The sequence below is a fragment of the Pezoporus flaviventris genome, unplaced genomic scaffold (assembly GCF_033815535.1).
Source record: "Pezoporus flaviventris isolate CSIRO_AGI_PZ_B2104156 unplaced genomic scaffold, CSIRO_AGI_Pfla_v1 ptg000013l, whole genome shotgun sequence".
NCBI classification, from domain to species: domain Eukaryota; kingdom Metazoa; phylum Chordata; class Aves; order Psittaciformes; family Psittacidae; genus Pezoporus; species Pezoporus flaviventris.
The window spans coordinates 6,111,476-6,124,778 of NW_026892561.1; the positions used below are offsets into that span (position 1 = coordinate 6,111,476).

Consider the following 13,303-nt stretch of genomic DNA (forward strand, 5'->3'; position numbering starts at 1 on the left):
GTGGTTCAGTTGATACGCTGGAGGGAAGGAATACCATCCAGAGGGACCTTGACACACTTGTGAGCTGGGCTGATGCCAACCTCATGAGGTTTAACCATGCCAAGTGCAAGGTCCTACACCTGGGTTGGAGTAATCCCAGGCACAGCTACAGGTTGGGCAGAGAAGAGATTCAGAGCAGCCCTGTGGAGAAGGACTTGGGGGTGTTGGTTGATGAGAAAATGAACTTGAGCTCTCAGTGTGCACTCGCAGCCCAGAAAGCCAACCGTATCCTGGGCTGCATCAAAAGGAGCGTGACCAGCAGGTCAAAGGAGGTGATCCTGCCCCTCTACTCTGCTCTTGTGAGACCCCACCTGGAGTATTGTGTGCAGTTCTGGTGTCCTCAACATAAAAAGGACATGGAACTGTTGGAACAAGTCCAGAGGAGGCCATGAGGATGATCAGGGGACTGGAGCACCTCCCGTATGAAGACAGGCTGAGGAAGTTGGGGCTGTTCAGCCTGGAGAAGAGAAGGCTGCGTGGAGACCTCATAGCAGCCTTCCAGTATCTGAAGGGGGCCTATAGGGATGTTGGGGAGGGACTCTTCATTAGGGACTGTAGTGACAGGACAAGGGGTAACGGGTTCAAACTTAAACAGGGGAAGTTTAGATTGGATATAAGAAGGAAGTTCTTTACTGTAAGGGTGGTGAGGCACTGGAATGGGTTGCCCAGGGAGGTTGTGAATGCTCCATCCCTGGCAGTGTTCAAAGCCAGGTTGGAAGAAGCTTTGGGCGGCATGGTTTAGTGTGAGGTGTCCCTGGCCATGGCAAGGGGGTTGGAACTAGATGATCTTAAGGTCCTTTCCAACCCTAACGATTCTATGATTCTATGGAAAGAGATGCTGTGTTGGCTGCAACTGGAGACCCATGGGCAGGGGCCTGGCCAGACACCCCCAGGGTTGCCTCTTGCCCCTCATGGGTTTCCCTCTCAATCTCCAGGATCTAAAGGGGTTTTACGCTGTTTGTGATGAAGTGAGCAAATGTCAGCAACAAAAACAGAGGCAGCTGCTGTTACAGGAATAATTATTGGTTTATTAACACAAAAATTACAGAGTATTTTGCAGTTTGGTCAGAATTTCTGAGCCCAAACTGGCACCAGTGTTTTCAACAAAACAGTCAGGTTGAGTGTGAAAAGAGAGACAGAGGTCTGCCATAGGCTGTCCCTGCTGCAGGAGAGGAGGCCTGACCCCTAGGCACTGCTGACAATGGTGCAGGGCTGGGAACAGTTATGGATTCAGCCAGGACATGAGTGCAAAGGCGGGATTTGGTAAGGAGGAAGCTGGTGGGACCTTCCCTTACAGCAGGGCAAGGGGACAGCCATGCACGGCTGCACTGAGATTGGTGCTCACAGAGCCGATGGCAATGGGTCTGTGCAAGGCCATCCAGGCTAGATGGGCCCAGGCTGAAAAGGGTTTTCAGCTGGTAGAAGAGGCACAGAAATCAGAAATCTTCATCCCCAAATCCTGCCCTGCACCTTTTGCCCTAGAGAAACATTGTCCCTCCCTCCACCAGAGGCAGGATGTTTTCCAGCATCAGCAGGTTTTCTTCAGATACAGGTGAATCCCGTTCTTGGAGCGAAGAGTGATCTGAGGTATTTTGTAGGGAGGCTTGTCTGGATCAGGAGAGAGCTGAAAGCGGAGCAGGGTCAGGGCCAGTGCCACCTTCATCTCGTTCATGGCAAACTGCTGCCCGATGCAGTTCCTGGGGTAAAACAGAGCAGCTCAGATATTCCCAGATCCCAGATCTCTCACACCAGAATACAGCCCTTCCCCTCTGCAGCTCTGGGGGCTCCAGACAGTGTTTTGGGTAGCAAAAGCAAGGGCATGGGCTGAGCTCTTTGGGAGAATCAAAGGGCAGGGAGGTGGGATAGGGTCTCTGCATCAAGGAGAGGAGGAGAGCAGGTAAGCCCAGGATGTTGCAGGCTTCCTGTATGATGCCAGCAAGGTGCTCCGCAGCTTTGGGACCTGGCTCCCTGTCCCCATGAGGGGCCTGGCAATGTTGCCTTCCCATTTTGTCTGCTGGTATCAGAACCCTTCTATGGCACAAACGCTTGTTATATGCTTGTGAACTGTTCAACGCTGCGGGGCCAGGACTTCAGGAGGTGGGCTCTGAGAGCATTCTGTGAGTGCTTCCCCATAGCAGTTATAGCAGCAGCACAGACATCTCAGGCTGAGCAGTCTCTAGGGATGCATGCTTTCTCTCCCCACTACTCCTTCAGCATTCAATACACTTTACCTCATTCCAGCAGAAAAAGGCAGAAAGGCATGAGAGTGCCTGCCAGAGACATTCTCCGGGGAAAACCGCAACGGGTCAAACACCTGGAAATGAGGAATATGCAGCAAAAAAAAAGTGATTATTTAAGAAACAAAGCACTGACTGGAATCTTCAGACACGTGACGCCCCATCATTTCTGAACAACCCCATTGGAAAGAGGATTCATTTTGAGATGGACTGAAGTTCACACATCAGACTTCTTTGCTTTCCACTGAGCCTGGTAATGGTGCTGCCAACATAAACCAGACATGGATATGGTGAAAACGGGGAGCCAGGTTTCAATCCTCCACCTTTAGGCTGAGCAAAAAAACCATCTTTTTGCTTGTTACTACAACAAGCTCTTTGGAGCACTTTGTTGTACTGTTTGGGCAGCACCCATTCCTAATGCTGCTGTCTGACCAGCCTGTGCTGCAGTTGGTCGAGACTAACACAAGACAGTCACTTCTCAGCATGATTCCTGTGGGCAAAGATGTTTGGGAGCAAGGGGGGCTCTGCTCTCCTGCTAACAGGTGAAGGGGACACTGGAAGAGGCACAGCATAAAGAGAAAAAGTTATTAGGAAGGGAAAAGAAAACTCACCAAAGGGTCTTTCCAGACTGCAGGGTTTCTGTGCATGAGATAAATGCTTATTGCGGCGATGCTGCCTGTAAAGCAATTGAGGAGGGGAAAAGGGCTCAGTGACAAAGAAACTAAAGGGAAGGTTGCAGCATGCTCACACAATGGTCTGTCTAAATCATTGTGGTCTTATCTGCCAGCTGGAAACCTATGAGGGTTTTGTCACTGGCTTCAGAGAAAACTAAATGTTTTCTATTTATTTAGTTGTAAGTAGCCAAGTGGTGGAAATGAGGAAGGCACTGGGACTGTAGGCACATCATCCCTCCACCAAAACTGCCCACTTGTATGCCAGATCAGAGCAGGTAAAGAGCAGCACAAGACAACTCCCACACCACAAACTGGGATGGAATCAGTCTCTGTCCCTCCCTCACCAAAATGAGTAAGCTATGACCTTGTGCTTGGTCAGAAAGAGAAGGGGCTTTTGGCATAGGCACAGCTGCCTTATAGTGACAATGGCAGGAAAGATGCCACAGGGATGTTGCTGTACAGCCCAGTCTGTCAGTGAGATGCCAACATCTGCACAGCCCTATGTGAACATCTGTGCAGTGAGGAGCAGGTCACAGAGACAGGGCTGTCACCTTTGCTCTGCAGCAGGTGGCAAGGACACGGCTGATGTCCAAGAGCACAGTTCTGTGAAGCAGGAATGGGATTTACAGACCTTCTGGCAAGCTGCGACCATCGGGGAAGGTGATGGGTTTGCTGAGCTGCCGGGACACACCAGGCACTGGTGGATAAAGGCGAAGGCTCTCCTTGATGCACATGGTGCTGTAAGTCATCTTGCCCAGGTCCTCCCTGCCAGGACAGAGGTAGGCTGAGCCCCACGCACCCCCTGCTGCCCTGCATCAGGAGGCCCCTTGTCCCGCGGCCATCAGCCCCACAGTGAGACCCCCTTGGGGGGAGTACAGAGGGATCCACAACATCCAGCCACAAGCTGCTGCAAGCCAGAGACTCCACACCACCTCTGAACAACCTTAACAACCTCCGAACAAGGACAAGTGAAAAGCTATAGCAAAAGGTGAAAAGTTGCTACTACAATGTCCTGTGGTGAGAAAATAGGAGAGAGCAAAGAGCAACGCTAATGGTCCAGGTCTTGGCACAGATTCTAGCATGTCCCTCGTGGTCTAGGGTGGTCTTTCTCATGTCTGCCCTAGTATACAAACCCTGAAGGGCAGGGAGGCAGATTTAGCTGAAGGATGCACTGTCTGCTCTGTCCCATGTAGTCCCTGTACCTGCAGTAACCTTCAGCACCGCAGCTTTCGAGCCTCGAATACACTGCTCATTTAGAAATGGCAGCGATGGGGGAAAAGTCACCAGCTGAGGTGCAACCTTACCACTGAAGCGTCTCCCGCTCTCCCAGGATCCCCTGGATCTCCTCCCGGCACCGTGCCTGGTGCTCGGGGTGTGACGCCAGGCAGTACAAGAGCCAGGAGATGCCACTGGCTGTGGTATCATGGCCCTCAAACATGAATGTGTCCACCTCAGCACGCAGGTCCTCATCAGACAGCCCAGCTCCGTTCTCATCCTAACAGATCAGAGACACTGATATACAGCCACTCATATATAAAAGTAATATATACAATAAATAATACATGATAATAGAGAACAGATAATACAGATAATATAATGACATATCTATTATAGTGCCCCATATATTTATATATAAAAATTAGTATCCCTATTATATATAAAAATTAATATTCCTTCAGCTATTGTGAAGGAAGTGGTAAAGACCCTGAGATACATCTAAACAAAATCAGTCTCTGTTTAGACTGAATTCAGAGCCCCCTTTCCTTCACTTAAAAGGCTCTTTATCCCTCCCCATATTAAACCACCATGACTATGAAATCCCTCTGTGTGTTGTATTCCCCCACAAAGGCTACTAAGCATTTCAGTGATGGAAAACTGGATCACCTTGGCCCTTCTTCAACTGGACAGGACTGGGATAGTTTGTTTTAATGGCTTGTGCAGTCCTGAGGGTCTCTGGTGGTTTGTGGCACCCCTGCAAAGACTGAGCAGCTTCTGCACCCTGCTGCACACCCACTCCTCACCACTCACTTTGGCACACAGCAGAATGTCCAAGAAGTCCAAATGTCTCTTCTTCTGGATCTTTTCAAATTCCTGTTCATCTTTTAGGGACTCCTTTCGCTCACGGATCACCTTGTCTGGGGAAAAAAGAGTTAAAGGTTCACCAGGGACAGGAGATGGGCACCTGAGATGGTAGTGCAGGCAGTGACCATCCCTTGTCTCACTGATCTCTGGTCATTTAACAGGAGCATTCCCAGGCAGGAATTCCTCCATTAGTCCAGTTTAATAACCCAGAAGCTGTAAGACCCCTGGCTTTATGCCTGTATCAGGACCACTGCTGCAAGCTGATGCTCTGCTTGGATCCTAGCTCTGAGCAGAATCACTGCATGGGCAAGGAGGTCACTCGACTGCCCCTGGTCAGCCATCACTCAGTTCTAAAGCTTTAGGAGAGGATGAAGGTAGGGAATACCTGTGTGGTCATGAGCAAGCTGGCAGTACTTTCTGAACCGAAATCCATGGGGGCTGAGCCAGTAAATGATATCATTGTGGTAGGGGAAGATGCGGAGGCGCTGGTGTACCATTTGGCACATGTCGTAGACAGCCTGGATGTAGGTGTTTTTCCTGGAGGGAAAGAAATGGTGGAAGTTTGTACGTTTGGAAGCTTCATGACAAGTGATTTGCCCATTGTCCTCCTGAGCTCCAAAAGTGTCTGTCAGGGTTTGAGGCAGCCAGCACCTACCTGTTGGTCTGGCAGTTGCTGTGACAACTGAAGGCACATTTCATGATGCTGTCAAGGGTCATCAAGCTGACGTGCTCAAAGAGCTCCACCGGTTTTCCATCTGTGATCAGTTGTTCCCATTTATCCTAGGGCACAAAGGAGACAGAAATGAGAACGCAAGGGACAGCCCTGCATGATCTGCAGTTACTCGCTGGTTACATGAGTGCTCAGCTGGGGATACATCCCAGAGAAGAGGAAAATAGAAGAGGATCTCTTAGTTGCCATCAAAATCCTGGAGAAGGGAAGCCAAGAGCGGGATGGTTAATACAGCAGTTGCCTCAGGCAGCTGCTATTCTGGAATCCTGGCAGTGGTGAGCCCTGGTGCACCCTACCCTGGGGTAAGAGCACCCTGGAGAAGCCCAGGACAGGCACATTGCTGGGTGATGAAGCATGTTACCAATGTCTTTCTTAGGGTAGAGTGTGTTTCCTGCACAAGGGCAGCATCTGCCGGTACTGGGCTTCACCAAGTCTGTCTTCAAGTACGTGTGACTTTGGTGCCTAAGAGACAAACTTCTGACCAAGGTTTTTCCTCCATCCCACAATCTCTCTGCCACTGTCTTTTTCCAGCATATAACATAGGAGCTCTTGCTCAGCTCTTCCCATAGGGGATCCCTAAAGAAACTATAATAGTGTCTCTCTTGCCTGGCAGACATGAAATGATGTTGAATCCTCTGTCCCTTCGTTGATGTAAGGAACCAGTGGACTTAAAAGCTGAGAAAGGGTGGAGATGGAGGAGCACAGTCACATCCTTGTTCTCTCCGGACAGACTTAAGTCCATAGCACACACCACGATTGCCACCTGGTGGCTTGAGTTCCAACAGTAGACCCTTTGCATGGTCTGCAAGGAATTACAAACTGCTAGGCACTTGTATGCATTGCAAAAGCTGTTCTGGCTCTCCAGAGCCCTGCTCCCTGGACCAGTGGTAGGGAGAACAGCCAGGATCCATGTGGAGCTGCCAGGGAGGCTGGATGGAGGGAGGCAAAGTAGAAGGAATAGATCCAGCACCCAGACTCCTGCTGGTCCACATGCACTAAGCCTGGTGCCCCTCACCTGTAATTCACACTGGTTTCCATTGTACCCAGCACTGACGGATGGAAGAATAGTGTGGTTTCATTGTGTATTAGGCAAGGCAAGGATTGCCATTCAGTCATGGCTATCTTAACAGCAAATAATAGTCTTCAACCTTAGGTCACAGCATAGCTCTGCTCCAAACTTTGCATTATTTTGGGGGATTTGTTATGAACCTTTATTTATTTCAGTTCTTCATTTAAAAAAATACCTTAAAAGAAGTTGTAGTTGGGATTGAGATTATGCAGTTTGGGGATGGCAGTAACATCCTCAAATCATACCCACGGAGCCCAAAGCAATACCACAGACACAGTCCCTGTGGGGAAGCTCAATCTGCTCATTCTTTCCAACTCAGGGGCAGGGATTTGTGGTCACTCAGAGAGATCAACCACCAGGACACAGCCTGTCCCTATAGTTACCAGGTTGTGAGTAATGGTACAGCAACAAAACTGCTCCAGTGTTTACCTACTAACCCATCAGGATCAAGGAAAAGAAAACAGGGCAGAGAGAGGAGCACCATATGAGTCCTACCAGCATCACATTAGTAGACTCTGCCATCAGGGCCACGTATGGTTTCAAGATGTCGTAATGAAAGCCCGGAGTCAGGAGTCTTCGATGTTGGTGCCATTTTGGCCCATGTAAGATCAGCAACCCGTTCCCTGGGGAAACACAGGCAAGGCATGTTTTGCTGGGCACAGACAGGCTGCTTTCACCTGCCTATGAGTACAGCCTCTGCCTGCACAGAGCATGATTAGACCTAGGCTGCTACAAGAGAGTATTTCCAAGTGTTGCCATCAGTTCTGGGGTTCCCAGACATGACATAGAGCTGCCTCCAAAAGGAAACACTAACACTGCTGGAGCTGAGAAGTTCAGATCAGCAAATGCATTTTCCACCAGTTCTCCACTGAACCTGAGCTTCTCCCATCACCACCCTCTGCTATCTGTGGACATGTAAGTGGCTCTCTTTTGTAAGTATGACTTAATGTCTGAGCTTTCTTTCCTCAAATCACAACCCTCCCCAACATTATGTAGCACCTTTTTCAACAAACAATAATTTTAGGAAGCTTTTAGCTGAAACTGCATCAAGGAATAAGCACAATGCTGTTTATTTATAGCATGCTCTTCATTATCTTCAAACCATCCCTGGTAGACAAAGCCCTGGGAATACTTACCAATCCATGGGACAAGGTATTTATAGCTGATGTTATCCTTGGGATCTGCAAAAAAGAATCATCAAGAAAGACAAAATAAAGTTGTAAATGTTGCAGTAGCATCAACCCATTTGGTTGCACCTGAAAGGTCCCTGTGGGCTCTCACTTTTGGGTGGGTAGGAAGCAGAATGGGTGGCATCCCTGCAGAATTCATCAGTATTTCACAACAAAACAACACTGTCTGGCCCATCTGTGAGAAACACAGATTAAAAGCAGATGCCCAGACTGGAAAAAAAAACATTAATATTGGTAGTCCAAAGTCTGTGCTGTGGGATAAATGATTAATCCTCCCAGACAGCACCATTCAGCACCTATCTTGATGCACTAAAGATACTTCTCTGCAATAGGAACCGGGGCTGTAAACTGAGGAAACAGCTCCCAACTCTCTTCTCTTTGCTGGGTTCAAGCACCAAGAAAAGAACATTTCAAGGAGCACTTGAGGAAGTTTGATTTGCCATTGATTTGGAGGGGCCCTGGTCCACCCTGCAGCCCTGTGCCTGAAGCTCCAGGGCATGGCATGAAGGAGGGGTATCCCTCCCTGCCTTTAGATGATTTCTGCAAGACAGCCTCTCTGTGACACCCTGCCTTGCTGCGAATGTTTAGGCTGTCATGGGAAATCAGCTTCACAGCCAAAGGCATCATCTCCTCACCTCCTCTGGACAGCAAAGCCTTGGCATAGTCAGGATCAGTGATAACCAGGAATGCCGAGAAACTCCCGAACCAGACAGGGTGAGCATATAGGTACTTCTGTGCCCAGGTCTCTACCTTGTCCAGCACCTCTTCCTCCTTGAGAAACTAGTTGTGGAGAAGTAAAAAGAGAAAAATACACAGAGTCAGAGAAAAAAATAAACAATCTCCCAGTACACTTCCTTAAAAACCTCAAGGTCTTTCTGCACCACAAAACCAGGTAATGGCGAACAAGGGGTTGTCCCTCTGGGTTTGCGGAGGATGAGAAGTAGAGATGCATGTTACTTTTAAACCTCATATAAAATAATTCTTCCTTATCACTTGACCCTACCCATGGAGAGCATGCTTAGGGACAGTGGTGGTACCTATCAGTGCATATATTTTATCTGCTCTTTTTGACATAGCCACCCCAAAGAAGACTCAGGTTTGCCCCAGACAGCATCTGCGGTTTGTGGCATGTGGATATGCTCTCTCTTGCACATGGCTGAGCAATTAGCACCCTGCAGCCATGAGAAAATACAGCAGCACTTTCACAGCAGCCAACAGCATCGCTGCTGTTGTTTGCCCCAGTGCAATGATGCCTCCTGACCAGGAAACCTGGGCCACAGCTTCCTCCAGCCATTTAGGTGGAGAAGGCCAGTGTCCAGGTAAAAATCAACAAAGTCTAAAGTTGCCAATGGAGTGTACGGAGGATAATGTTAGCTTAAGATTTCATTGATTTCCATGAATAGAATTTAATAGAGAATGAAGAGCTGGTGCTCTCAGAAAGGTTCATCTCCAGTCCCTGGATGGTGCAATCTGAAGAGTAACGTGGGCACCAGTGTTCATACCAGCAGCACTCACGTGTTGATTCTTCAAAAGTGATCACCATTTTATTGCTTTTATAGCCAGTGGTGTTATATATTAAACAGGAAACAGTCAAAGAACAAGTGAAAAGATCAGTGGAAACATACAAAGTCAGAGGCAGAGAAAAGAGACAAAACTATGTAAGGATTCTCTTTTAACAGAAACTATTCTGTCACAATACGCAGGGGGAAGGATTTTGGAGAGCTAGGGCTAACATAACTGCTGCTGCTTTGATATGAAGCTTGAAGCTTTATTACATCTGCATACTGGTGCAGAAACCAGCCACAGTCACTGTATTGACTGAGTTAAGCGAATATTTGCTCAATTGCTTTGGTGCTGAGTTATATCAGCTCAGCTTTTAGTTTGGTGAGTGTTTCTCAACCCTGGAGATGGTTTGTATTCAAATAATCACCTATGCTAGGCTTGTATCGGAGAGGATGCTCAGGAGCCACAAGGCTTCTGCATGGGCTGTGTGGGGGCACATCCAGGCTCCATGCTCAAGGCTGAGCCCCCTTCCCTGTGAGCCAGGGGGTCATATCCTCCAGCATGTCCTGTGTTTCTCCCACATTCAGCAGAATGACAAATTACATCCAGCTATCACTTATGATAGAAAGTTGTTGTTCAAATTCTCTTGCCCAAGTTCAAGATTTTGGACTTATTAAAGAGAACTACCAATTGTTCTGGTTGGAGGGATCAAGTATTGGGCTAAAAGGTGGCAGCCTTCCTTAGCACCCACCCCTTCAGCAGTGCCAGCAGAAATGGGGCTTGGCACAGTGCCTTTAACTCAGTAATACTTGAATGTGTGAAAGTCCCTTTGATAAGGCTGCTTGTGCTTCCTCCTGTCAAGAAATCACAGAAGGCATAAATGGAAGTAATTAGGAGATGCCAAGCAAGCCTTGCTGACAGAAGTCCTAATGCTGGAAGCCTCTGCATGCAACCTTGGCTTTGGAGTGCTGGCTTTGGTTTGTGCTATCAAGAACCATCCCTGCACTGGAAGAGGGTCATATGGGTTTGTCCAAGAGCAGAGGTTACCCCCAAGGTGAATAACCTCTACCTGCTCTGCCAAGCACGCCCAGTACAGAGGGTGTAAAGTCCTACGGGCTGTAGAGGAAGAGGAGAGGAAAGCTCCTGCTTCTTAACCACAGCTCCAGTTACCAGGCTGTGCATGAAAGACCATCACTTCTACTTCTTCCTCCCTTGGGGTCTTGAGAAGAAAAGTATAACCACCACTTGTGTCTAAGGAAGAAAGGTAATAGCCCCATCTCACACTGAAATGCAGCTTTTGAAATGGATCCAACACTAAAAGCATCTGGGAAGAGGCACTTAAGGATGCTTTTAATGGCTACACACTGATAGCGAATGAAACAGAAAACACACGAGCAGAAACCTGAGCATGAAGCTATGCTGTGCTCAGTCAGAACCAGGCTGGCTCCCCTCCTCCTGCTGCATGCACAGGGCAGATGCAGGAAAAGGACTGTTGAGGGACTGACAGTCCCCCTGCACTCTGCTCTCCTCTGCTTCCCACCAGCTGTTGCCAGGGGATGTCTGTTTGGCTAACTTACTGCTGGCACTCTGGGTTTTAACTAAGTCATGCTGCTGCAGTGAGACACAACCTACACAACCCCTCCTGATATTTTAATGTCATTTCTATCAAGTGATTTGGATATGCAGAGACTAATGCCTAAGAATGCTTTAAAACAGTGATGTATTCCTGGGAGACCCATTCAAAGCATGACAAATAATATCTGAGATATTAAATAGACCTGAATGAAACTGGCAATGAGTCACTTTACATCAAGAGAATAGGAAATGTCAGTGCTCTCAATACAGCTCTCAGGTCTTCCCTCTGAGGTGTGTGTAAACCTTGCATTCAGCATGTACCCAGCGCACTGCCAGTTTCCTCACTGGCTCAATGAACTGTTTGCCTCTGAGGAATTCAGCAGCATTTAATCAGCAATTGATTAAGTTTGCAGAACAGGAGTTCTTAAAAAAGTACCCTCTGAGGTAAAAGTGAAGCCGTGAACAACTCAGCCATGACGGGAGCGAGGGATTGGCACAAATGGTTAAATCCCATTCCAGGATAAACAGTCACAACTGACATAGAGTAGAACATAGTTTATATAATTGCAGTTTTAAAGTCTAACTGGCAGCTCAACAAAGCCCTGAACTGGCCCATCTTCGTGCTAACTTTGCCAAAAGACTGCCTGTCCCGTCCAGCGCAGCAAAACTGGGGCGAGCCCTAAGAGGTCTCCTCCAGGTTTCCCAGCTACTTCTCAGGGTGCCAGTGATTTAATGTGCCACAGATTTGGCCCGGGCAGGGCAGTATCAGAGCCCAGGGTGATTTTAACTAGCCTTTAGCATGTATGAAAAAGCCTGTTGCATCAGGCAGCTCAGTTACTCCTTGTGAAGTAGCTGATGAGTTGTGGAAATCAGTTTGCCAAAGCAGACACGGCGATTTGTGTGGGCAACCACATACCTCGGGGAATAGTCACCCACACCACAAATGCCCAGAACAAGGCTTGCTTATGTACATGGGCTTAGTTAGTTGGGGCTTTAATGCAACCTTACAAAGATCTGTGGATCCTGTACCAGATGCTATACTTGGGATGTGTTTTATGGCATAAACATGACAGAAAATGATCAATGCTCCGTCACGGGCACCTGGCTCACCTGGCCATAAGACGATGCAAGCTGGCAAGAGAGAGAAGGTGCTTCTGAACGCTGGGACCAGTGTCCCATTGTAGCAGCCATGTCGTGGCCGTCACAGGAGCAAAGAGGTGACGGCGGAGCCAGGACAGAGCAGCTTTGGCATTGATGCCGGGTTTACACCCTGGGATGACCTTGCGCACTCCACATGACATGATCTTTCTTTACTTGCAAGCCAGCTACCACCTCTTTCCACCGTGCATTTTGCAGCAGCCTGCATGTGCCGTTCTCCAGGCATTACAAGCAGAGAGAGCGGTGTGTATGGTTGAGAGGGAGGATGCCCGTCTTCCCCTTACCCGGAGGCTAGGAGAAGCAATTCTCCTGGACCGCAGGGACAAGTCCCCGCAGCATCATCCCCACCGGCATTACCCCTCCCGGCAGCGCAGACCCGGCTCCCTCCCTACCTCCTGGACGTGACCCAGGAGCCAGTGTGTCGGGTGTCCGGGGAAGTCGGCCAGCGCTCTGAGCAGCTCCCGCCGCCGGCGGTACAGCTGGATGGCTTTCAGCAGCACGCAGGTCAGGCAGAACACGGCGGCGAGGTGCACCACCCGGGAGACATCCACCCCCAGCCACAGCAGCTTCATCCTCTCGGCCACGGCAGCGGCGGGATCAGGCGGACACCGGTATCAGCCCCCCCGGGCGCGGCGGCCGTATTTATCCAATGCAGGGCGAAGAGGCAGGTTCAGAGCCCGAGCGGCTGCCAAATCACGGCAGCGCTTGTTGGGAGGAAGGGCAGCATCCCGCTTTGCCCGCAGAACGGGCTCAGAGCTCCCGCCCGCCGCCGGGGACCGCAAGGATGCGGGTAGGGGAGGCAGGGGAAGAGCTGGAGACCCGCAGCGCCGACCGAGGAAGACAGCAAAGAGCGAGCGAGACCGGGGCTCTCAAGGAGGCAAAACTGAAGAACATGGCTGAGTGAGGGTGTGGAAGGACCATCCCGAGGGGCGTGGGAAGCATCACTTGGGAATATTGCTGTTTCACATGCGGTTCTTTAGGCTTTTAGCGCAGACAAGCCTTCAGGCTTTCAGGAGAACGCAGGCATACCGTGAGCTTCCTCTCCC

At 49.3% G+C, this 13,303-nt stretch overlaps 1 protein-coding gene across 1 annotated transcript; it reads right to left on the reverse strand.

Moving 5' to 3' along the window:
• Positions 1 to 1,046: 1,046 nt before the first annotated feature.
• On the reverse strand, positions 1,047 to 12,910 carry LOC133268360 (cytochrome P450 4B1-like). Its single transcript, XM_061451317.1, has 12 exons — positions 12,650 to 12,910; positions 8,657 to 8,801; positions 7,968 to 8,012; positions 7,327 to 7,454; positions 5,688 to 5,812; positions 5,418 to 5,569; positions 4,979 to 5,085; positions 4,255 to 4,445; positions 3,582 to 3,715; positions 2,888 to 2,952; positions 2,271 to 2,353; positions 1,047 to 1,736 (listed from the first exon to the last, which is right to left on the reverse strand). Exons 1-12 carry the CDS (start codon positions 12,827 to 12,829, stop codon positions 1,568 to 1,570), a joined length of 1,524 nt encoding a protein of 507 aa, XP_061307301.1. The 5' UTR covers positions 12,830 to 12,910; the 3' UTR covers positions 1,047 to 1,567.
• Between the last annotated feature and the right edge of the window lie 393 nt (positions 12,911 to 13,303).